The sequence below is a fragment of the Panthera uncia genome (genome assembly GCF_023721935.1).
Source record: "Panthera uncia isolate 11264 chromosome A1 unlocalized genomic scaffold, Puncia_PCG_1.0 HiC_scaffold_16, whole genome shotgun sequence".
Classification (NCBI taxonomy): domain Eukaryota; kingdom Metazoa; phylum Chordata; class Mammalia; order Carnivora; family Felidae; genus Panthera; species Panthera uncia.
This window is the reverse complement of record NW_026057576.1, coordinates 63635232-63661662: the sequence shown is the minus strand read 5'-3', so window position 1 is coordinate 63661662 and position 26431 is coordinate 63635232. Positions and strand designations below refer to the sequence as shown.

The 26431-nt window shown below is 43.8% G+C and overlaps 1 protein-coding gene across 1 annotated transcript in view; it reads right to left on the bottom strand.

The window, feature by feature from the left end:
• GPC6 (glypican 6) overlaps nt 1–26431 on the bottom strand; it is a 356437-nt gene that overhangs the window by 5696 nt on the left and 324310 nt on the right. The window contains exons 4-5 of the mRNA XM_049647475.1: nt 18329–18465; nt 3259–3434 (exon numbers count right to left, since the gene is read on the bottom strand). Of these exons, the coding sequence (XP_049503432.1) occupies nt 3259–3434; nt 18329–18465 (313 nt within the window). The remainder of the gene's footprint in view (nt 1–3258; nt 3435–18328; nt 18466–26431) is intronic.

The following is a 26431-nucleotide window of genomic DNA, read 5'->3' as shown; positions in this document are numbered from 1 at the left end:
TGTGTGGGAACGCTAAATCTCAGTGTCCACGTATGAGGTTATGTTGGAACATAGCCGCCCCCATTCGCTTATGCGTTCATTGTCTAATTCTACATTCATGTATGGCCCTCAAAGCTGAACGTATTTCACAACTGGCTCTTTCCAGAAAAGGTTTGCCATTCCCTGCTGGGAACTAACACCCAAGTGCCCACTGAGTATGTCATCTTAGCGTGACATCTTCCCCACTTGCCCAACATGCCTTCTGGGCCTGCTGTATTCCCACTTCTCACGGGTTGGTTCCTTCTTGTTTCACAACCCTGTGTCTCCGAACTGGGTCCCAGTTCAGTCTCCATTAATCACTAGCTGTGTGAAAGTACTTATCACCATGTGCAACTGTATCACTAACTTGCTTGTTTTCTTGTGCCTTCCATGAGAATGTACACTTGTTGAGGGTAGAGACTGTGTGCGGTGTATACGGTTCACTTCTGGATCCCCGTTGCCTTTAATTGTCCCTAGAAGGCAGCAGATGCACAAGAAATACTTGTCGAATAATTAAAGGTGCCTTGGGAAGTATCTTCAGCTTCTGTGTTTCTTCAGCTCAACAGAGACAGACAGTAACATCTGCCTCTCAGAGTTTGTGTGAAGGCACCCTGATAAAATGTGGGATGGCACCAAACCCAGTGCTTGCAAAGATGCCTGATAGAAAAAAAGTATGGTTCCTACAGCAAGAAGGACCTAGGTGTTAACCTGCCATTTTTTTTATTGAAGTGAACTAGGGCAAGCCAATTAGCTTCACTGAGACTCTCCTTTCTCACCTGTAAAAAGGAGAATATTCATTCATTATCTATTTCACAGAATCATTAGGGGGTATACGTGAGATAATGCTCCTGGAAGGACTCAGGAAACTGTAAACCTGGTCATGACATTTACTCTTTCCCCAACTTGCTCAAAGATTCATTCAATAGAGCTAAATTCCTCCCCGTTGGCCTGAACCAAGGGTGGGCGGGTTGAGCTGCTCCTGAAATGCTGGCACCATCATGACTGTTAGATGCTACATTAAGTAAAATCAGAGTAATGCAGGGACCCTTCTAATGTCCCCCTGAATAAACATGGCACAACTCACCACAAGGTTTTTTTTTTTTTTTAATGGGACATCTAAATACCAGGTAAGATCACTTGATTACACTATACCAGGTTCTCAATATTTTCTAGGATTTATCTTTTGGCCTTTATGAGGGGGAAAATGCCCATTAATTAAACTCAGAGATATCAGAACTGCTAAGGGAATTGCTCTTAACACTGGTATTATGAACAAGAAGTAGTATAACCTTTACAAAGATATTATTAAAGTGATTTAGAATATTAAAAACGTGGTAAGCAAATAATGACAGGAGATTCCAGCTGAGAGAAATAATGGCCCCATCTCTTTCTGAAAAGGAATCAGAAACGCAGGAATTTAAGGGGCGATTTTTTAAAATGTCAGAAGCAGGAAGGGTGATGGCTATAAGATGTGATAATGGCTTATATGACAGACGCTATCCTAAAATAGGGGGCCAAATATGGGGCTTGGGTTACAGCTAAATGATGCTCTGAACTGTTGCTAATTTTTAGTTTCTTTCAAGGGAAAGTGGGGCACGATCTCTTCTCAGGCACACTCCCTAAGCTTTGCAGATGGACATGGGCATAACCTCTTTAGGTCAGAGAGGAGAGAGAAGCAAGGGCAGCCTCAAATAATTCTTACGTTCTCTTGAATTATTTATTCCTATAGTCATTCTCCAGACAATAAAGGATTTCATGAGATAGAGAAGACGACGGATGCATTCAGAGGAGCGAAGCTAAGGAAGGAGCAAGGGAGAAGCAGCAAAGGCTCAAAACCTTGTGGAAGGTTCTCTTCTGAAGAAGAAGAGGTTTAGAGAAATAATAGGAGGATTCTCAGGGGGTTTACAGCAAGAAAGTCTCGTGGGTTGGCCATTAGCCTGCATTTAGAAAATTAATTTTTGGGTTACTTAAAATGGAATAAAGCACTACAAATTTTCTGCAGGGGACAACTCAGTAGGATGATGGCTAACACTTAGATGACTTCGTATCTTCCATCCGTAACTTGTTTCTTTCTATCTCATTAATTCAAGCACACAAGCATCATCTTTTGCTTCGGTGACCAAATTACAGAGTCACTGGTGACTCCACAGCTTATGTCCCAGAAATCTTTTCCTAAGAACTCTCTGTAAGGACACATATCTTTAAAAAAAAAGCCCAAAACACTAAAACGCCCCCCCCCAAATTTTTATAGTTATGCTTCTTAAAATCATTTACACAAACTCCAAATTTCACTTCATGTTCACTTATTAGTCTTTCCAATCGCTTCTGACATTTTGTGATAGCTAATAAACTAGTCATGTGTAATACTGCACTAACGTTTCATTATTTCTCTCAATATTCCAGATACAAATGTCCATGGTTCATGTATGGGAGTAACCGGACAGAGAGAGCGATTGCAGTTGAATCCACGGCACATGAGATATTATCTCAGTTCCTTTACAGATGGCTGCAAATGAACTTCCTGATGACCCGACCTGACACTCAAGATATAATTTTAAGACCCCAGTCAGTCAGTGGTGAAACAGGGATTCCAGCCCAGCCTCGTCTGAGCAATCTTCAGGACATTCTTCTTTTGGTGGTTGGGGGAGTGGACAGGAGTTTGGGGTAGAGATGTAAATGATGATGGGGGAAGGAGAAGATGAAAACATTACTTGGTTGCTTTATCGTTAATAGATCAACTGGCAGATGAGACTTACTTTTAGCTTAGGTAGCACTGAATGTAATCCAGCGCAACTAATCCTTAAGACCGGTTATGATTTGGGGCGCCTAGTGGCTCAGTCAGTTTAGTGTCCGACTTCAGCTCAGGTCATGATCTCATGGTTTGTGGGTTTGATCCCCGTGTCAGGCTCTGTGCTGACTGCTCAGAGACTGGAGCCTGCTTCAGATTCCGTGTCTTCCTCTCTCTGTACCCCTCCCCAACTCATGCTCTGTCTCCCTCTTTCAAAAATAAAATAAACATTTAAAAAATTTAAAAAAAGACCAGTTATGATGTTAGGATTTTAGTAGTCTCCTAAGCCCTGTGGATCAGAGCTCCCTGTCCCAAGGACCATAAACAGCTCTGCAGATCGGGCAAGAATGACATAAGATTACAGGTGTACATTGCTTTTGAAGGGCAACTGTGGCATAATCTACCCCCATCTTCACTATGGAAGTTACTGGCACCGGTAAAGACTTCCTTACTCGTGTCCTGGAAGTTGACATCGTTGCCATTGTATGCGTTCTTTAGTTTGTTGGTCATCACGCGTAGAGCCATGATCTGCTGCCTGATGAAAGTGTCGGGCCGTGTGATGTCCACGTCTACCTCAGGGTTGTTAATCTGGTTGGTCAGCCCATCATTCATGATCTCAGGCAAGTATCTGCAGGGTCAACAGAAAGAGAACAGATTAGCGTGAGGCAAGAGGGGCTTCGGTACCAGGTTGTGCTGTGCTGTCTCTGACAGTGGGCCGGAGCTTTGGCAACAACTGGCTCTGCTCCTGCAAAAGAAAAAAAAAAAAACAAAAAAAAAACCAAAAAAAAAAAACTATAAACCAAAAAAACCCCCAAAAACCCAAAAAGTGAAAACAAGGAGTAACTTTTCTCAGAGGGAGATGGGGCCATAAAAAAATGGTTTCAGAGTGGTTTTTAAAATGGTACTGAATATGCAGGGAGGCTTGCCTACAAAGGAACGTTCAGTTGCGGACTTAGACAAGTTGTTTCTTAAAATTAACTACTTTCTTCCCTCCATCCCAAATGGTAGATACTGAAGTCAAGGGCTTGCTAGCTTCCTCAGCTCTCTGGTTAATTTTGCTAAGAGCCGAACTTGTAAATGATACACGCTCTTTAGTTCTCTTGTACGAGGATGCTCTTTCTCAACTGAAGAGGCCTAACCTCAGACTCTAATCAGAAGATACTTCTGGATATAAAAACCCATCTTTGGAAAGTTCGAGGAGTAACCAGTGAGCACTGGAACGTTTGAAGCGTCCATCAGGGTTTTTATTTTGTAATAAAATCTTGGATCTAATGTTCGATATTGGGCAAAAGAGAAGGGTAAAATCTAATGGTTCTTTAATTCTCTCACTGGTAATAAAAGGGCATATTCCTTTTACCTGAACTAAAAATTTTAAACTGTCAATTCCTTGATGTCGACTGCCCACGCTGCCTCTGTGCATTTAGACCAGTGGAGACTAAAGGTCTCAGAAAAGTGCTTGGAGCCCTCTCTGACTCCTCACTCTCATGACCTGCCTGTTCGCAGCCCCCCTTCTCCTCTTCTCCTAGTGTTCCCTGCACCTGCTACTTCTGTCTCATTTCCTGTGTCCCTCCTCGAGTGCAGACGGTACCAGAGCCTCAGACCGACTTCACCGCCCGCCTCTTCCTTTGTGGTGCATCTTGCACACGTGGTCTGACTAATTTTCACAAGCTACTGCTTTCATGTCACTGTTCTGCTTGAAAGCTTTTGGTGACAGTAGCTGATGCCTACCGAGCACTTACTGTCAGTCACTGTGTTAAGCCCTTCGCGTGTATTTTTTTTTTTTAGTGTTTTATATTTATTTTTGAGACAGAGAGAGACAGAGCATGCATAGGGGAGGAGCAGAGAGACAGGGAGACACAGAATCCGAAGCAGGCTCCACACACCAAGCTGCCGGCACAGAGCCTGATGTGGGGCTCGAACTTGTCAACTGCGAGATCGTGACCTGAGCAGAAGTCGGATGCTCAACCGACTTGAGTCACCCAGGTGCCCCCCTTCATGTGTATTTTTAAATTCAGCCCCCGAGCAAATCTAAGAGGTAGGTGCTATTTTATCCCCATGTTGCAAAAGAGAAAACAGGCCTAGTGAGGATGAGTAGTTGTGCAAAGTCACAGAGTTAATGGATGGCAAAACCGCGAGTTAAGCCCACTAGGTCTAGTTTCAGAGTCCATGTGTCCCAACAGTGCACCATACTGTCTGGGTGATCACAAATGACAATTCACATTTTATAGCTCAGCAAAGCCCATTTCCATCCCGTCTCTACTCATGCTGCAACAATCCCTTCAACAATCCTTGCCTTACAGGATCTATACCTGTATACATCTTATATCCGCCCGTTCCACAGGGTTTCCTTGCCTGCGAGGCACTTTCCAATTTAAGTCCCAAATATCCTTAAAGACCCAGGTCAATCTTCACTTCCTCTTTAAGATATTTTTCAGCTTTTAGAGACCTGCTCATCCTTCCGGAGGGCTGCCAGGTTCGTCTGGGCATTTGGTGCACTGCACAAAGTCACCTGCTCAGGGAGGGAGTTGGGCTGAAATCCAGCCTGAATTCCATGCCCACAAAGCTATGCACCTGCAGGGCACCATTCACCAAAGGGACACGCTTTTCTTTTGAGGAATTGTTTTATTTTCAAACATTTCAATGCATACCAAAGCACAGACAACAGTGTAATGAACCCTCAGGTACCCATATGAATGCCTTTTTCTAATTCTTACAAAGGTGCTATATTTGTCTTTGTCCTGGTAAGAAACAGATGGCACACTCAAAGAGGTAATAAAGAGAGTTTGAAGAAGAGACGACTTATAAAGGTGGGAACAGGGAAACCAGCGCTGGCTGACAAAGGACCCCAAGGCTGCTAGCAGCAGGAGAGCCCCTGGGAAGGAACTGCCACCAGAATGAGCAAGAACTGAAGTCATAGATGGCCACCAAATGATGCAGCAACTGCCAAACCAAGGCCACTCAGGGAGGGAGCTGGGGAATGACACCCTGACCTCTCTAGTCCCTCCTTCTGACCACGTGCTGCCTCCCATCAGAAGAAGCCCACTGGAAGCCAGGGGGCAAGGGCACCCAGGTGATGTGGTTTGTAGAGATTCTCATTCAGGGCACCGACCAAGATGGAGAGAGGAGGAGTAGATCTCAGGGGAATCAGGACATCTAGGACAGGGGCGCGTTGGCTGGGGCCGCCCTGCTTCGCTGCAGTCATCATCATTCCTGCACTGCCTCTACTGTGGTGCCCTGTAAGCTGGGAAGATGTCCATTCCTCTGTTTTGTCCTTCCTACTTACTTATCCCTGTACAGTATACATTCTCTTAAAATTCTTCCCCTTCCTGCAGGTGATTTTCCAAGTTCTGGAAACCAAAGGCTCTCTATCCATCAGCCTCCAAAAGAAGAAATAGAAACACACAGAGAGATTTTCATATTTAAGCCATTTTTCAGCTATTGAAATCTCATGCATGATGTATTTGTGTATGAATTGGTTTATCCATTTTAAATCAGAAGTCCTCTGAATGAGCTCCACATCTTCATCCATATTTTGAACAAAATCGACTTCACAATGTTCACCACGTAATGAATAATAAAACACACAGTGCACATTGCAAATTCTTTTCCACAAAGCTTCACAGTATTTACTGCCCTAAAAAACACCCTAATTGAAAATTTTAAAATTTGGGGACCATTTCTCTTTATTTTTGCAGCAGAGCATAACTTCTGTGTTGTCTCTCACTATATCTGGCGTATTAATAAATTCTTGTTAGATTCCGCACTTGACTCCTAAAATATAACATTGGATTGACTGTTGCTGACATCAATTATATATCCGGAGCTCCATGAGCTCTACTTAATTCCAAAGCCCACTGGAATGAATGAATGCTAGCAAGTGCAGCTAGCCTTTGCTGACGCAGGAGTTGAGAGTGGCCGAAAGGTGACCGCCCGTTCTGGGGCTGCCCCTCGACATTTTGGACGACGGTTCCTGCAGCAGTACCTGTGCTGAGTCAGGGGAAGGCTTTGTTGCTTTCAGATGCTGTGCGCGCGCGCGGCCAGCCGAGACTCATTTATCAGCAGCCGCCTGCGATAGCTTACATGGGAATGCGACCCCCTGGGAGTCTGAGCGTCCAGGAACAATGAGACGCTGCCAAATAAACCCAGCCTCTAACTGTGCCTACCGATGCTCAGCCACTTACAATAAAAACAAGTAACAATGCCCCTGTGTCCTCAAGAACCTTTTCTCCTTTCGGTGTATTCAAAGGGTAACTTCAGATACAATGTGGAAACTTACACAGAAGGCACAGTTGAAAAAGAAAACGGCCATTTTGTCACTCCAGAGGTACCTCCTAAGGCCAAACGTATGGCTGTCCAGAGTGCAACTTGAGGGATCCAGAGAAGCCCGGAACTCAGGCTTGATCGCTTTGTGAAACACTCATAGCCCAAAGAAATGGATGCATCTTTGAATCCATACTATTCTTCCCTTTATTAGATTTGGCACCAGCTTCTTCGTGTATGACAGCATTCTATTGTTGCATCAGGACAGTATGGGGAGACATGGAAAGGAAACAGGATCTTGGTACAGATAACCCGGGCTCCAAGGCTGGATGCACATTTACCCGGCACAAGGAGAACCCAGAAATGAGGACAGATTGGAAGGTGTAACAGGGCGTCATTGTTTGTCATGTCACGCTTCTTGCTGGGTGTGGCAAGCAGGTGGCATCCGTGAACAATCAAGCATGGAGTCCCCACTCTGGGTTACCTTCTATTTTGCAAGAGCATGTAGAGGAACTCGATCTTCAGTAGTTTTGCAGAATTCGTTTTTTTTTTTTTTCACATCTGTTAGGGTCCGAATGTTTGTGTTCCCCTCAAATTCACATAAAAACCTAATGCCCAAAGTAATGGTTTCAGGAGGCGAGGTCTTCGGCAGGGGATTCGGTCACGAGGGCAGAGCTCATGAAGGAGGTCCCAGGGAGCTAGCTCAACCCTTCCTCTAAGTGAGGACACAACTGAAAATCTGCAACCCACAGGAGGACTCTCACCCGACCATGCTAGTGCCCCAATGATCTTGGACCCCAGCCTCCAGAAGTGTGGGAAATAAATCTCTGTTGTTTATAAGCTACCCAGATGTGTCATTTTGTTACAGCAGCTCGAATAGGCTAAGACCACATCTCATTTCATATTGTGGATACAGACCCCCTTGATTACATCCACACATGAGAGCCGATTAGGGTGAAAGAGTCCCGTAGGAATTTGGCTGGGTGGGGGGCACTTATACATTCAACCTTGTGGGTGGCTTCAGGCTCTGTGCTGGGACTTTCCTGGCAGAGGTGACACTCTCTGTCACCCTCTGTTGCCTGACACTACAGAAGGTTCCCACTGGCCAGCCACAGTGCCTGTCATTGTCACCATTCAAAATCACTCCTTTCAGTTGATATATGAATGGGCTTGCCAGGAGGACAGACATGTTAACCTACCTGTATTTGTATTTCTTATCACCTCATTAATGCCGATGGTTGTTCTGGCATAAGGAGCTGCACAGTGGGGGAAAGGGACACACAGTTCTCACCACTTAATGGGATTTGAAAGCCAGTAAAAGTCTGAGAAGGGAGACACCTGCAAGAAAGGTTAGCCTGGTGGAACCCTGTGGGGTCAGCAGGAGCCAAGTGGAAGCCAGGGCAGGAATGGGGAGACTGGGGTCCCCAGGTGCCGGCCTGGGTTTGTTTTTAAGACAGATGCTTCTTTCTCCTGCTCCTGACACAAGGGACACTGGACAGAGAAAGGTAAAAGCGGGGGCACCTGGGTGGCTTAGTCGGTTAAGCGTCTGACTTCAGCTCAGGTCATGATCTCGTGGTTCATGAGTTCGACCTGCACGTCGGGCTCTGTGATGACAGCTGGGAGCTCGGAGCCTGGAGCCTGCTTTGGATTCTGTGTCTCCCTGTCTCTCTGCCCCTCCCCCATGCATACTCTGTCTCTCTCTCAAAAAAAATAAAATAAAATAAATAAAGCATTAAAAAAATTAAAAAAGAAGAAAGGTAAAAGCGGATTCAGTCCTGCTCGTTGTCACAAATGAGCTGCATTCAATCCATGTCTCGCCAGCAAGTTCTAATTCTAAGCTACGTATTCATTTATTCCTGTGGGTTTAAGAGTCTTATGAAATAGTAGAATGTTAATACAGGTCCTTGTCTGGAAAAATTTTCTGAAGTTTTTTTTTTTTCTTTCTTTCCTGACATCTCCTTATTAGTAACACTTGATCTGATCTGAAATGAGGCTGATCATACATTTCACTTATCCCACTGTAGTGGGAATAGTAATACATCTTGCTGCAGAAATTTAATGTGTTTGATTGCGAGTTGCAGCCTATGGTATATGCACTCTGATGATTTTTTTCTAAAAATCTAAAAAAAAAATTTGAGTTCAGAAACACATACGGTCACAGGGATCTCAGAGAAGGGATTGTGAACCTGTGGTACCCATAACTTCTTTCAGAGGCTTTCTTCAAATCTAAGTTTTAAACTTCACATCTGTTTGGAATGGCTATTATTTTAAAACAAAACAAAACAAAACAGAAAATAACAAGTGCTGGTGAGGATGCAGAGTGGAGCGTAAGCTTTTGATTGTCCAGGCCTCCATTTCAAAGACACGCATCTTGAGTCAACATATGGGCCACTAGCCACTAGCAAAACAACCAGGTAAGGGGCTAGACTGCTCTCACCCATGAAGGTTCCCTTTCAGGAAGCCCTCGGAAACCTGGAGAACTCACTGCTTGAGTGACCCATATCTCCCTTCCCATGCCCTAATTCCCACACATACGTTTTACATTAGTAAATTAGCCAATCAACAGTGGACGTGAGAAACTCCAGGCACCCCACACTTAGACCCAAATGAAGGTAAAGCCCAAGGTCATCCCCGCTCCCCTTGACCTTGCTGTGTGGCCCTTGAGCATGCCATGCCCTCTCCAGGTCGTAATACATCTTGTTCCTCAAAGTACCCTGATGGTGTCTTGCTGAAGTGCATCCTGTGATCATAATAAGAACCACGAGAGCTGACCCAGCCATAAGTAGGGGCGCTGGTTGCGGAAATGTCTACGGAGCCTGCTGTGAGCGATGTGTGACGAGGCCAGCAGAGCTGGCATTCCTGACTGAAGTTGCTACCATCCATAGGCTTGGGAACATGGAGAAATTGGAATTCTTGTGTTTGGTATAGGGTGTGCAAAATGGTTCAGCGCTTTGGAAAACAGTATGGCGGTTCTTTGAAAAATCAGACTTCCCATATGATCTAGAAATTCCACCTCTGGAATTTTCAATCTGAAAGAATTGAAAGCAAGTACTGGAACAGAGATCGCTACGCCTCTGTTCATAGCAGCATTATTTACAATAGCCAAAAGATGGATGCAACCCATGAGTGCATCAACGAATGCATGGGTACCCAGGTGTGGTCTATATGTACAGTCCACTCCACCTGAACAAGGAAGGAAATCCTGACATGCGCTACAGCATGCGTGTACCTTGAAGACACGCTAACTGAAATGATCCAGACACAAAAAGACAAATCTTGTGCAATTCCACTTCTATGTGGTAATTAGAGTAGTCAAATTCAGAGAGGCAGAAAACAGAATGGTGGCTGCCAGGAGGTGGGAGAGGGAAGAGTGGGGAACGAGTCTTTAATGGATTCAGGGTTTCAGTGTAGGAAGAGGAAAAAGTCCTGTGGATGGTTGGTGGTGATGGGGTACAACAATGTGAATGTACTTAATGCCACTGAACTGTTACGTTTAAAGGTGGTAAAAATGCTGCATTTTACGTTATGTATATTTTACCACAATTTTTTAAAAAAAAATCTCAGTTTTAAGTGTAACTTTTCTGAAGTTCTTGATATAGTTTCCTTTCCCCCTTTCCTTTTTTGTTTTTTTGGTTTTTTTGACTGGAAAGTGAAATTACTCAAAGCATACTGTGACTTTATGACTAAAGTGGGTTCAGACATTCTTGAAGGCTGCTAAGCTAGAGTTGTCTATGACATTAGGTATTTCAGTGGGACGTGACCCTGATATATGGTCAAAGGTGCAGAGACTGACCTAGGACCTGAGATCCTCTGGGACCCAGCAGTGTGATCGTGGGCAAGTGACTTAGCTACTTTATATGATTATATATTTTATATTTACATGAACAATACTTACCTTATTTGTTCCATAAGCTGACATATTGAGCGAAAGTATATGAAAATGCTTAAAAATCTAACATACTACACAATCCTAATGCATTCTTATGAAAATTAAATTGTTAACAGGGCTTTTCCCATGCCAGGCTTGTTTCATAGGAATGTCTGATGGCAGGAGAATTTGCACTTTTAGGTTTATTTATTTATTTTGGTAATCTCTACATCCAATGAGGAGCTGGAACCCGTGACTCCAAGAGCAAGAGTCACATGCTTTTCTGACTGAGTCAACCAGGGACCGTCAGAATTGGGACTTTTAAAGCCTAGACTCCTGTACAGAAGAATGATTCACTGTGGCTTTCCTCTAGCTGGAGAACGCATGACACGAAATTGGGGACCCTTGAAGGACACAGAGCTCACTGATTGCAGCAGCGAGTAGAAGCTACATTCTTGGACTTGGCCTCTTTGTTCATTGGCAAGATTCCCTCTTATCCATTCTTCCTTCGTAGAACCAGAGGCAGCGGACTCCAGCGCACACAGGACAAAAGGCCCTCGCGCCAGGTGTCAGGGCTGCTGAGCGGCTGACAGCAACATGCTCCTTTCCTGGTATCTGTAGCTGCATTTTGTATCACTTGCGGGAGGTGCATGCAGCGTCCCCCTCCCCCAGGAAAGTCAGACTTCAAGGGGTCTTTCCTCCCAGGTGTGCACAGAAGGGAAGTGCATGCCCGGGAATGCTGGGTGTGACAGTCTCCAGTTCTCTCCCCAGACAGACTTCCCACCTTCCTGACGTGGTTGCCTGGCTGGGTATACATCAGATACTCACAGTTCTTTAAAATGCAGCTAGAGTGCTTTGGGACATATTCTGCAATCAGACTGAAACAATATTGTCCTGCCAGATCTGCCAGGTCACTGTCTTTGACACATTTCTCATCACCATGCATCATTTCATCCGGCTTGCATCTGCTCAAATGTACCCAGTCATGACTTGCTATTTTCTTGGCTTAGTCAACCCACTCGGTGGCTGGTGAGAGTGACTGATCTGTTTTCTAGATTTTTCTAGGTTTCCTATTTCTTACAATTTACTGTATTTACCTCCCGGCCCGAGGAAAGATTTCCTTGGGGACCCAGTTATTTTTGCGAGGACCGGGGGCCTTAAAAACCAGCACAGGCTCCCTGCGAATGCTCTGTTTTCAACCGATCCAATCAGTCCTCGTCCTCAGCCAGGATTTTGTTTGCCTCCTTCCGGAAGGCACTTTCAGGAACGCTAGACACTGAGGGCTAGACACCGGCTTACAAGGAGGGGCAGCAGGAAGCTGCGGGGTAGTTTTAAGAGGGGGCAGGGGGTGGGAGGAATCCAGAAATGACTGCAGAAACCCTGGCGATTCTGAAACAACACGTGTCCCATCATGAACTCCATGTGCTGTTGAGACTGGCCTCTCTCACATTTTGTTGCCTTCTTCTGGCTCCTCCCACCATCTCCCATGCTAATCTTTCCTTCTTAACTCCTATGGCCTTAGAAAAACGATCCCCATGAAGCGGAAACAATCCTTAAGGAAGATACAGATGATGTAATCTGACATAGCTATGGTCTCAAAAAAGTAAGAATTTGCCTCTATAGGAGCCCAAAGTAAGAGCCTATAGGAACACCACTAGGGTTTTATTTTTTCTGTGGCTGCTTCCAGCCTGCATATGCTAACCATATACAAGTTTTATCGCCTGCTGAGCCCATTCTTTCCTGTCTCCATCTTGTCGTTCTCCTCCAGCTCCTGTGCCCCTAGCTCGGCCCCGCCACCCGGTTGCCCACAGTGCCCTTCTCAGGGGTGACAGATGGCCGCACATGTCCTCCCAGAGTCTCTGGGAACTTTAGGAGGCCTAGATTTGTAACCCGCACAACGACGCTTTACTGTTTTCCCCCGTGGACCTCTAGATTATTATCGATTTTCCTCCCTTACTTACTAACTTCCTTTCAATTCCTATTTGTCTGAGTTGAGTCAGTGTGGCTGCATCGTCTCTCATTTCTCTCTAGGAATTTGCTTAGGTAAGTGAGAAATGGAAGAAGTTTCATTTGCACACTTGCTTTCCCATCGGTCACTGAAGATGCCTCCTAGGCTGCTTTTCTTGAGTGGCAGACACTGCTGAGAATTCTGAGGAAAATTCTTTGCTAGCCGTTCTAGCAAAGGAGGATGTGAATCTGAGGACTAACTGCTGTAGGTGGAATGCTTGTGTCCCCTCAACTCCCAAAGTGATGGTATTAGGAGGTGGGGCCTTTGGGAGGTGATTAGGTTTAGGTGCAGGTGAAGCTAGTAGAACCTCCATGATGGGATTAGTGCCCTTAGAGGAAGAAGAAAAGATCAGAACCCTCTTTCTGCCATGGGAGGGCAGAGAGAGAAAGCAGCTCTCTACAAGCCGTGAAGAGAGCTCTCACTACAACCCAACTCTGCTGGCACCCTGGTCTGGACCTATTAGCTTCCAGACTACGAGAAATAAGTTTCTGCGTCAGCCACCCAGACCACGATGTGTCTGTTTTAGCAGCATGAATGAAGGCATTAATCGAGTCAAGTACTGGCCAGGGAATCAAAGTACCCATCCTTAGCCCACAGGGCATGTCATCGGAGACCAGGGCTTTGTGTGGACAATACCCTGCATTGTGAAGGCTGTGTAGCATTTCCAACTTAAAATTCTCTCCGATGCGCAGGTTAAGCCTAAGCTATTCATTGTCGAGATGACTTCAACCTGGCCTGTGCTCCTGTTACCTTCAGCGACTGACGTTACAACTGAGCCACGTGACCTCCTTGGCCCGGTTGCTGTTGTTGTTTTTAATATAAGGAAAGCCCCATTAAAGGAAACATCAGGGCTATGCGTGGAGGCAAAGAGAAAACAACAAATCGTAACATGCTCCCGGAGGTGTGTGCGTGAACTGAAAAAAGGAGTATCTTACATGTTAATAGGGGCTTAAAGTAGGGCTGCCAGATAAAACTACAGGATTGCCAGTTAAATCTGAATTTCAGATAAGCAGTGAATCCTTTTTTTAGTATAAGTGTATTCCATTTGGTGTCTGGTGTTCTGTGCCAAATTTGGCAACTCTGTCTTAAAGCCTCACTGCTCAAAGTGCAGTCCCTGAATCAGCAACACGGTATCCCCGGGAAGCTTGTCAGAAATGCAGAATCTCAGGTCCCAGCCCAGACTCACTGAGTCAGAATCTGCGTTTTTCCCACGTGCCCCAAGAATTTTACCGGCACAGTAACATTTGAGAAGAACTGCTTTAGAATTTACAACCTGGTCTTTAAATTGTGCCGAAACATTGGCAAGGGAAAGGGAAGCAGGGAACCAGTCTTTCTGACAGAATGGAGATTTAAGTGCTGACAGGACGCTGGCACACCGGCATTTTCCTCCCCTTGAAGGGCACAGTCTCTTCCCTCTAGCTCACCTCCTGTTTCCAGACCTGCTTAGCTACTGAAGCAGAGTGAGATCTGCCAGCAATGACTCAGGGTGGGAGCAGGAAGATGGAAGGGGGGCGTTCTTATTCTAGAGGAGCCACTGCCCCCAGACCCTTGGCCATTATCTGAATACAGCAGATTCACCCAGTGGCTGCCATAGCAGCCACATCTATGTGTATCTTGCTCTTTCTATTTAAAGTCAGCATCAATGTCGGGGCACCTGGGTGGCTCATTTGGTTAAGCCCCTGACTCCTGGTTTCTGCTCAGGTCATGATCTTGCAGTTTGGTGGGTTTGAGCCTCATGTTGGGCTCTGTGATGGTGGCGTGGAGACTGCTTGGGATTCTCTCTCTTTCTTTCTCTCTCTCTCTCTCTCTCTCCCTCTCCCTCTCTCTGTCCCTCCTCCAACTGCACTATCTCTGTCTCTCTCAAAATAAATAAAACTTAATAAAAAATAAAGTCATCATCAATGTCAACAGGTGCCATTCATTTAGTAACGGCTATTCGGGAAAATATGACACACTGGAGGAAATGGACATATCCATGGTAGTTGTCATTTTGATTTCAGAAATGTTAACATGGGAAATAGTTATGCTCCTGAATCAAGGAAGTATGGGAGAGAGCTGTGGAGTGGTGTTCAAAAACAGCCAGGAGAAATACGGGTGTTGGAAGACAAGTTGGGTCAAATAATTAGGATGAGAGGGCTAAGGAAATGGTATGCAAGGAAGCATGTGGCTATAGGAGTCAGATGGACAAAACATAAAGGGTGGCTCAGTTAGTTGAGCATCCAACTTTGGCTCAGGTCATGATCTCATGGTTCGTGAGTTCGAGCCCCACATCGTGCTCTCTGCTGTCAGCACAGAGCCCACTTTGGATCCTCTGTCTCCTTCTCTCTCTGCCTCTCCCCCACTTGCACTCTGTCTCTCAAAAATAAATAAAAACCATTAAAAATTTTCAGAAAAACATAAAGAGAGGAAGAAATGTCTGGGTTGCCAGTGGCCTCATGAAGCAGGCTTGAGTTAGGAGCTCAAGACCATTACCAGCTCTGTCGAGGCTAATAGGCACCTCTGTTCCATAATCCATTAACACTTGTTGATAGGTTTTTTTTTAACCAAGTTCTTTGATAGGAATAACCCTTTCTTTCTTTCTTTCTTTCTTTCTTTCTAGCCTACAAAACTGTTAAGAAGCCCTATCACCTGAAAATCCATACTTCAAATGTAGGGAAAAATAGTTATTATCTGCATTACAAGTGGATTTTTCAACTTACAAAATAGTTCAGTGGAATTAAAAAAAATCTCTCATATGTTCTACATCAATTAATATTTGGGTGAGAATGAGAGCAAAGCTTCAATTAAATGTAATTCAACAAGTCTTTATGGGTTATCTACTTACTGTGGTATTAAATATAAAGTTATTAAGATTTCATTGCAGTGGAAGAATTTTTAAAAAGGAACTAAAAGAAACTATGAAATTTTAATTTTTCAATGAGAAGATAATTTGAGTCACAAATATCTGACAGCCTCATTTTTTTAAAATAGTATACTGGGTTAGGTTCTGGAATATCCTTGCAAATGATTTTATTGCATTAATTTTCACAATTTCCCTTACCTGCATACAGTCCCCTAGTGGGATCCCATTGACCTAAGGATAAAATTCAAATCTGGTCCCTAAGTACTGCTTGGGGTGGTTCTCTACCTGTGTGGTCCTTTCCCAAACCTACAGTGCAACAGTATGGTCCTTGACATTCCAAAATCCACGGTCCTGTCTCCAGCCACTGTGCTTTTCATTGGTTGACAGACATCACTGATGTCATATAACACTTAATTCACAGAGCCTTGCACAGCGCCTGGGCAGAGGGAGTGCTCAATAACATTGCTGATGGACTGAGGAAATGAATGAATGAATGAATGTAGATCCACTAAATCTTTTATAGATCTAAGGATCTGTTTCATTTGTTCTCTTAACCTGGGAGCGGGGAGAACAATATTTAGCAGCCATTTGTTTTATTTATTTTTTTTTAATTTTTTTTAACGTTTATTTTTGAGACAGAGACAGAGCATGAACGGGGGAGGGTCAGAGAGAGGGAGACACAGAATCCGAAACAGGCTCCAGGCCCCGAGCTGTCAGCACAGAGCCCGACGCGGGGCTCGAACTCACGGACCCCGAGATCATGACCCGAGCCGAAGTCGGCCGCTCAACCGACTGAGCCACCCAGGCGCCCCTAGCAGCCATTTGTTTTACAGGCAGGATATTGACGTGAAAAGAATACTGGGTTCGGATTTGGGAGATTTCCAGCTTTTACCCTTGCTAGTTGGGCAACCTTAGCCTAATCATTTACCCTTCTGCATTCTTGATCTGCACAAGAAATTCAGCTGAACCCGCTCTCCCCTGGCTCTAACTTTAATGGTCATCATTGTCCCCATTCATTTTCTTGATGGAGTGTATATAGTCCCCTCCCCAATTCCCACCTGTAACAGTTCTTTATATTTCTTTTTGTGGATGCACTAATAGCCAGCAACCTGTGTAACCATGGGAATGTAGTTCAAAACACAGCCTTCATTTCGGCCAAGGCTGAAAGGTAAACACAGATGGGTAACAGAGCAGTTCAGAAAATCAACCACTTTATTCATTAGGCCATCTGGTCATCCTTTACAGTGTCTTTCTGTACAATCATTAGGAAAAGACACATTAGAAACTGTTCAACTTCACAGCTGAATTTTTCGGGCCAAAGGTTTCCTTCCTACAAGGCTGGACACTGGTAAATTACTAAAGCATTTTCGAGGGGCATGTTGTTGATACTGTAGACAAATACCTGTCTACCCTCATGATCTAAGATTTGGATATTGATATTCTGGAGCAACTTGAAATGATTACGGCTCTTTCCATAGCTGTCTTGTTTTTGCCTCGCGAAGCTCTCCCTAGTATGGCTAATAATATCATTACCAATAGATGCTTAAAAAATTCCACTCAGCAGTGTGAGAAATAACACCTAATGAGCATCTCACTTGCACCCCTGCTTACCTTCTGCAGCTGCTTCTGAACTTAATATCCCTGTACCTTCCTGTTTCCTTTTGATCACAGCTGCTTCATATGCTTGAAAACACCCACGAAGGCGCAGAACAGACCCCCCTCTTAACTTCTCCACCTGCTGGTCAATCCCCAAAGATTCCTTGAGTCCAATTTACCAGCTGCTCTGCCCACCTGCAGCCCCGCTGAGGCGTGTTCCGGCAGCCTCCTCTCCTGGTGTCCTGCCCTACTTGCCAACTCCCAGCCGGTTCCCCTGTCCAACTCCTCCACCCTATGAAAACTCGGGCCAACCCTATTTCTGGCCTGAATTAAGAAATTCAGAAATTCCGTATCAAGTGGCAGCAGCATTGGGCAGCCGAGCGGCAGGATGGGAACAGAGCCATCTCTCATCAGGAGGTCCCAGTGGGACTTTTCGAGGCAGGGAACCTCTGAGGACACTTTCCTGGTTGTCTCTTGGTCATTTTCTTTTTCCCTTTCCCTTCCAAAGAGCACATCAAAAACTGTTTTTCTCCAAGGGTGAGAGACATTACAGTCGGACTTCCTGTTTAGTTTGTGATGGAAAAAACAGAAAGCCGTGCAAATTTAGCTGCAGATAAAAATAGCTCTGCTGTCTTAAAGTCATTAAGCGAACATAAAAGGCTCTTTGTGGTTTCGGGATATCTGGAACCTGGCATCTGTCACCATTCCTCTGTCCTCATCCAGAGGCGAGGCATTCAGAACGAGGATTCCACGCTTAATGGCACCTTGAGAGTAAGGGCTCCCAGGTGCCCGTCAAACCTGTCACTCTGAACAGCTGTGGCTAAGTGACGACTTGTCCCTCCACCCTCCGTCGAGTTCTGCATAAACGGGTTTGCAGAGTTGTGCCAGGGGAGGCGTCTAGGGCTGGATGCGCACTGCCCCAGCCGTAGCACCATGAGTCACCCTCACCTGGCTTTGCTGTGTCCATTCCAGCACTCCTCTTCGTTGGACGCGCCCGCCGTCATGCTCTCATCTTTGCAGATGGTGTAGGGCAACGCCGACCAGACCTTTTTAGAGAGCTTCAGTTTCTCTTTTATGTCTGTGACCTGATCAAGAAAGCAAGGAAAGAGAGTGAATATTCTCCCCAGGCGTTGCCCATTTCTACACAAGGACACAACACAGGTGGAGGTTAGAGAATCTGTGCTAGGACTAGAATGAAACTCTATTGGTTTTAAGGGAGAGACACTGAGCCGCAGGATTTATTGCGAAGGCAAGCCTCCCTACCTCCTCCCTCAATCTTCCTCTAGCTTCTGGCAGAGAGTTCTCAGGTAATTGGCTTTTTGTTTTCCATCTTTTCTGTCCTCCCATGCTTTGAATTAAAAACTTGCGAAGCATCTCAACTGGCTCCGGGTCCCTCTCTGGCTGGGAGAAATAGGTATTCCCCTCTGCAAATTCCCTAAACATATTCTTTAGAATTCATTTGCTCGGATGTCACATAAATGCACTGAAACAATGCACCAAGAGATAAAATGCTTTTCCCAACGGTCTATTTGTTTCTGTAAGAAATAAATATTGTCACTAATTCGACTGCTGGTAACCTCCGCTCTTAACCAATTGACAGGTCCATATAGCACACTCTTGGATGGTGAGTGGCAACCCAAACCCACTTAAAAATCTCTACAGCCAGAAGAGAAGAGTCATTCCAAATACAGGTAAGTGTAAAATCCACAGCCCTATGGATGGATGGCAGGAAAAAGCTTAGTAACCCCATCTTTCCTGTTTTCAGGCTCAGCACTGACTTTCACCTGCAGAAAGGGTAAAGACAGGGATTCAGTACCATTTTGGTTCCATAATTAACATCTAGTTCATGCAGTCACACCCCTGACTTTCTATTCTGCCCATGTAAACATTAGGAAAGTCTATGGATGGTTGAAATGCATCTGTTAAGGGTTGAATTATGTGCCCCCCCATTTATATGCCCAAGTTCTAACCCTCAGTTCCTGAGAATGTGACCTTGTTGGGACGTAGGTTTTTTTTTCTTTTTTCAGAGGCAAGGGAGTTACAAAGAGGTTATTAGGATGGCCCTAATCCATTATGACTGATGCTCTTGTAAAAAGGGAAACGTTGGACACAGAGATACGCCTAAAGATAAGACAATGCAGAGAGAAGTAGGAAGAAGAAACCTACCTATAACCAACGAGAGGGACCTGGAAAAGAACCTTCCCTTACAGCCTCAGGAAAATCCAATCCTTCTGCCATCTTGGTTTTGGACACCTAACCTCCAGAGCCATGACACAATAAATTACTGTTCTTTAAGCCACCTTGTCTGTGTCATGTTGATACAGCAGCTCCAGCATACACCCACACAGCATCGTAGAAGGGACAACCACTGAGATTTATATATTTGAGGTCGATAGCCTTTGGAAATAAATTATTCTGTGTTTACTATGGATGGAGTATAGCGTTTTACAAAAAATTCCAAAGCTCTTTTGTCAGGTTTAAGAGTGAACACAAAGGAACATCAGATCTCTGTCCCAGTCATGTTTCTCAGTAGTTCCAGATTTATATGGTCTTTGGCCCTTGCTTATCTGTGATTCTGATGATGACTGAGGCTTCAGTACTGAGAAATGTCTGCCTATCCAGAAAGTGCTAAAGATGGCCAGAGTACTGAATCTGAGAACCCGGTACATACCCCGATGTTACTTTTGTTTTGGAGCATGAAAAGAACCCATAAGCAATGACATTCCAAGAAGTAGCTTACACACAGCCATGGTTTAGGATGGCATAAGATCTGCACTCTCTGATTTCTGCCATTCATGCTGACTTTGGTCCATGGGTTCCCCTAGCCCCTGGCTCTCCTGCCAGCCAATCTGACTGGGTAAGGACATTTACCATGAGAGCCAGTCCTTTTCTGCTGCCCTTTGGGGCACAAGTGTGGGTGCACGTTGATATTTGTTTTTTATTTTTTGTTTGAAAGATATGTGGCCATTTCTATATAGCCATAGGTGGATGTACATTCTGTTTATCGATTATATGAAAACACAAGCCCCAAAAGCCAACTAATAAATGTTGAAAGACTGACAGAAAAATCATCATTCTGCAACTATCAGAGTTATTATTAATCTCAGCAAGTATTATCTATAGATGCTGTTGTGGGTTGAATTTTGCCCTTCCCATAAGATATCAAAGTCCTAACCACAGTACCTGTGAGTGTGACTTTATTTGGAAATGGGGCTGTTGCAGAATCAGGTAAAAGTGGAGTCATTAGGGTGGGCTCTAATCCAGTACGACTTTGTCCTTATAAAAAGGGGGGATTTAGGCACAGACACAGATATGCACAGGAAGAACACCATGTGAAGATAAAGGCATAGATCAGGGTGATGCATCTACAATCCAAGGAATATCAACAATTGCAAGAAAACCAGTGGATGCTAGGAGAGACTCAAGGATTCCATCACGATCCCAGAAGGAACCAACCTTTCTAACACCTTGATCTTAGGCTTCTAGACCCCCAACTGTGAGACAATAAATGTCTGTTGTAAGCCACCCACTTGGTGGTACTTTGTTACAGCAGCCCTAACAAACTGGTACAAATGCAAAAAACACTGGGCGAAAGTTTGATGGAGAATAGGATGTTTACACAATCTCCAAGTATTCCCCACAGAATACTCATTATTACAAAAGGAAAACTGGTCACTCTACAGTGCAAAAACTCTGCAGGCCCCCACCTTAACCAAGTGATCAAAGTAGTGGGACACAGTGATTTTAGGTGCCTCTGGATGTGAGGTGACAAGAAGGACACATCACTTATGTAGCTAAAATTCCTAACCTGGATCCAATCATGAGGACATGTCGGACAAACACAATGTCCAAGCTGATGGACGCTATGAGACAACCAGCTTGGATCCTCCAAATATGTGAGTCATAAAAGACAAGGGAGGGCTGAAGACGTCTTCTAGATTAAGAAGAACAACAGACATGGTATTCAAATGCAGTGTCTGATTCTGGATAGGGCACTCGATTGGAAAAATAATCGCCAGAAAGGATATTACGGAGATAGTTGGCAGAATTTGAATATTGACTTTGTATGACAAAATATTGTATTGGTGTTTAGTTTTCCAAATATGAGCTTATATTGTGGTCATGTAGGCGAATGTCATGTTCTTAGGAGATACATCCTGGACTATTTAGAAATAAAGGGTTATGCTTCCCAAAACTTACTCTAGAATGATTCAGGAATCATTTTCATCTTCATCATCATCATCACATAGATGTATAGAGATACAGCAAGGTAGAAAATGTGGCAAATTTTTAACGGTGAATGAATCCAGATGGAAATATATAATTTTTTAAAACAGCGTTTTTTCAGTACCTTTGAATGATTTTCAAAATAAAACATGTCCAAAATAAATCCCTCACTTGATTTGTCCCACAAGGTGCCACATCGGTGTCCCTAACCTTTGCAACCTCGGACACTCCTTAGCCACTCATTCTGACTGTTCTCAAACACAAATCCCAGAAAAAGCACCAGGTATTACATACTCACCACTAATTCAGAAAACTGTCACTAGCTTCAGTACTAAAGTACTGTCAGGTGTATCTGTCCCAGAATAAAGTACACCAGAAATGACCATTCTCTCCTCTGCTTACTTAATGCTAAAAATCCCTCCTTTACACTGTGGGAATCTGAACCAAACATATGTATTTTGAGACAGAGAAAGTCTAAGACGGCATGACATCCCACAGGTATCTCCTCTTTTGAGGTTTTCAAAATGTAGCCGTGTATGTTGTGCTGCTCATTCTGTAAACCCCACTCAAGCATTATCTCTTTCAAGGAGCAGTGTCTGGCCTCCCAGTTAGCTGGATTCAACTTTCTGTGTCCACAGTGCCCTGTTCATGATTCTAAGTACTGATTACTCCAAGCTTTTGTAATTGGCTTGCTTTTCTGACCCTAAGACCACGTGCTTCTTGATGCAAGGACGGGGCTCCAACTTGTCATCCCCAGGGCTTAGATGAACCAGGTGACCAATCACTCCAGTTTGCCTGGGACACGGGGGAATTCTAGGACACACCATATTTGCAGCGCTAAAACCGGGAGGTCCTGGCAAACCGGGACGAGTTGATCACACACATCTTAGCACAAGGTAGGTGCTCAGTGAATGCTGATCGGGAAAATAGATTTAATTGCCCCAATCTGCTACAAGGCCACAGACAGTCTAGCTAACACAAAATCGTGTGGTCCCACGATGTGCACTCATGTCGGAAAGGCGGGAGCAGAGATGGGCTGTATCTGGCTAAGTGAGGAGCATGTGGGCCCTCTCTGAGTCATGACAGGACATTTTGTAATCAGATCGTGTTCACTCTGGCATTTCAGGAGCCAGGCGTTTCCACCGTGCGATTGGTGGACATAACAGCAAAACAGCAACGAGAGATGTAAATGCTATTTTAACATTCTGCACGGAAACATCAGCCAATTCACTTCTAGCCCAAGGATGCCGATGCAGACAAGTTGGAAAAAAGGGACCCTATTAGCCACCAGGGACGCACATGCCTTTGATTCCAAAGAATATCCGAATGATGGCAGTTGTTTTTTTTTTTCAGTACCAAGCAAGTGTTTCGATCCTTACGCTGTTGAGAAATATTTTCTTGTCGTCTCTTATTTTTATTTCTGAATAATGTATGTGACCACTTTGCTGTAGCTCCAGATCTGAGTCGTTTTTTAAATTTTCTTCCTGGAAATTTAAGTGCACACAACAGTGAGCGACGCTTTATGTTAGCAAGAACTGTTAGTAAAAAATGCGTTACTGAAGTAACAGTGAATCCTAATTCGTTATACAAATCTGATGGGAACAAAGGGCTGGGTCAAATAGGGAATTTACAGCAGTGCCTTTTCTCTGCCTCCCACACGAACCATTCCAGGACAAATTAACTTTCGCACATACTTGCCAGCTATATTTACCATTTGTCCAGTGTTACATTCGTAGCGCTGTAATGTTAGTAAATACTGGTAATACCTGAGTATTAAATGTTTTGCATCTGTGCCACCGAGAGGTTTTGAAAGTTAACTTCTGTCACATTGCAGGGCTCTGATCCAAATACTCTGTTGGGGACCACAGGGAAAACATGACCCTCTTCTAGAACTTATCTGTCTGGAGTTTATTCTGATTTCTGACAATTTAACTCCTGGCACCAGTAAAAGCATAGATTCTTCATTGAAGGCTCGGCAGAAGGTCCATGAATAGGAAGACAGAGGTACTGTTTTCATACCCATCTGTACAGAATTGCCAAATTAGACACAAGACGGAAGAAACTGACAAGATGGAATGATCGCTAAAAACAAAGGGATTAGCAAAATCAAAGAGCAGAAAGAATGATCTAAGGACTGGTGTCTGATAATTTCGTTTAAAAAATGATTTTGTCCCAAATATTTAACTTGAATCCAGTTTACAGGAAATACTGGGGATACAGGGACAAAGTAAGTAACACTATAAATAAATGGTCAGGCATATTCAGTGTGTGGGATATAATATAAGACAACCAGCCTCGACTCTTCAAAAGAGGTAAAATTGTAAAAAGCCAAGAAGACTGTTCTACATGAAAAGAAACTAAAAATGTAACAACCTAATGCTATGTGTGAATCTTTACTGAATCCATGATTTGGAAGAGGTAAGTACTCAGTTTGAGAAAGAGTTTGAGACAATTGGTTTCTTCTGAATACAAAATAGACAGTAGATGATACTATTGAATTACCAATAATATTCTTAAGTGTAATCATGGTATTGTGTTTATGTAGGAGACTATCTTTGCTTTTAAATTTCTTTTTAATGTTTATTTATTTTTGAGACAGAGAGAGAGCATGAACGGGGGAGGGTCAGAGAGAGGGAGATACAGAATCTGAAACAGGCTCCAGGCTTTGAGCTGTCAGCACAGAGCCTGACGCGGGGCTTGAACTCACGGACCGCGAGATCATGACCTGAGCCGAAGTCGGCCACTTAACCGACTCAGCCACCCAGGCGCCCCTATCTTTGCTTTTAAAAAAGATTTATGTCAAAGCTTTTTATCATGATGAGGTCCCAATAGTTCATTTTTGCTTTTATTTTCTTTGCCTTTGGAGATGTGCTGTGTAAGAAGTTGCTGTGGCTGAGGTCAAAGAGATTGTTGCCCGTTGTCTCCTCTAGGGTTTTGATAATTTCCTGTCTTACATTGAGGTCTTTCATCCATTTTGAGCTTATTTTTGTGTATGGTGTAAGAAAGTGGTCCAGGTTCATTCTTCTGCATGTTGTTGTCCAGTTCTCCCAACACCAATTGCTAAAGAGACTGTTTTCCATTGGATATTCTTTCCTGCTTTGTCGAAGATTAGTTGGCCATACATTTGTCGGTCCACTTCTGGGTTCGCTATTCTATTCCATTGTTCTTTGTGTCTGTTTTTGTGTCAATACCATACTGTCTTGATGATTACAGCTTTGTAGTAGAGGCTAAACTCTGGGATGGTGACATCCCCCGCTTTGGTTTTCTTTTTCAACATTATTTTGGCTATTTGGGATCTTTTGTGGTTCCATACAAATTTTAGGATTGTTTGCTCTAGCTTTGAGAAGAATGCCGGTGCAATTTTGATTGGGATTTCACTGAATGTGTAGATCGCTTTGTGTAGTATTGACATTTTAACAATATTTGTTCCTCCAATACCTGAGCATGGAATGTTTTTCTATTTCTTTGTGTCTTCTTCAATTTCTTTCATAAGTTTTCTACAGCTTTCAGTATTCAGATCTTTTACATGTTTGGTTAGGTTTATTCCTACGTATTCTATGGTTCTCGGTACGATTGTAAATGGGATTTATTTCTTGATTTCTCTTTCTGTTGCTTCATCATTGGTGTATAGAAATGCAACCGATGTCTGTACACTGATTTTGTATCCTGTGACTTTGTTTTTTAACTTACTTGAAAATAGCAAAAAGAGAAAAATCAATTATCGTTGAGTCCACATGAGAAACATACGGATGTTCATTTTATTTTCTTCAACCTTTTCAGTATTGTTTGAAAAAGTTAAAAATAATGGAAAGTTGGGAAAAGAAGTGAGACGTTGTTGTCAGGGCACATGGTATTTAAGAGACTTGCTGAATTCAGCACAGGGCAGTGACTGACTCAAAGCAGCTGGGAGATGACTGTGAGCTTTCACTGGGCTAAGGCACTCACACGCAATCCTCAATTCTGTCGGTGCTGACATATTATCGTTACGCCCTTTTGCAAATGGGAAACGGGGTCTTTGAGAGGTGAGGAAACTTGCCCTACATGTAGTAAATGGTGGACATGAGATTCAAATTCAAGCGTAGGCTTCAGAATTGTTACTCTTCACCACCACACTCGAGAGGAACATGTCCTATAGCCATGGTCTCTGGAGCATGGATGTTGGGCTGGTAGTGGAGATATATGTACATCCCTGGGGTGTGCAAGATGATTCAATGTAATTCAGGATGAAAACATGAGAACTTCTGTCTCTGTTTTTTAAATATAAAAACGTAAGAGGAATTAAGCTTTTCTAATATTCAATCTATCTACAGATTGCTAGGTCTCTTAATCAGTCCATCTGGCAATGGCCATTTCTCAATTATCCTGTGGAAAGAGTAAGAGTTTCAGAATGGAAGGGGGCTCACAGTGGTAGCTCTCTCTTCCATTATCTTATTCCTGGGGTGTTGAAATCTATCACGGTTCACATGTCCTGGTTAAATGCACTTATGGATTAGATTATGTAGTTTTAACTAATTAAATGGACGAGTGACTTAAAATGACTTTTGCGAGAAACTTTGTATCTCTTTCATTTCAAACAGTGCCAGCACAAGTGAACAATATTAAAATGGTAGGCTTACTCTTGATACATCTGCAACATTACAAGTAAAACTAATAAAGATTCTTTGTTTTACTTCTTCCTTTAAAATTTGCTACTTTTTGGGGCACCTGGGTAGCTCAGTCAGTTAAGCATCTGACTTCAGCTCAGGTCATGATCTCACGGTCCGTGAGTTCGAGCCCCGTGTCGGGCTCTGTGCTGACAGCTCAGAGCCTGGAGCCCGTTTCAGA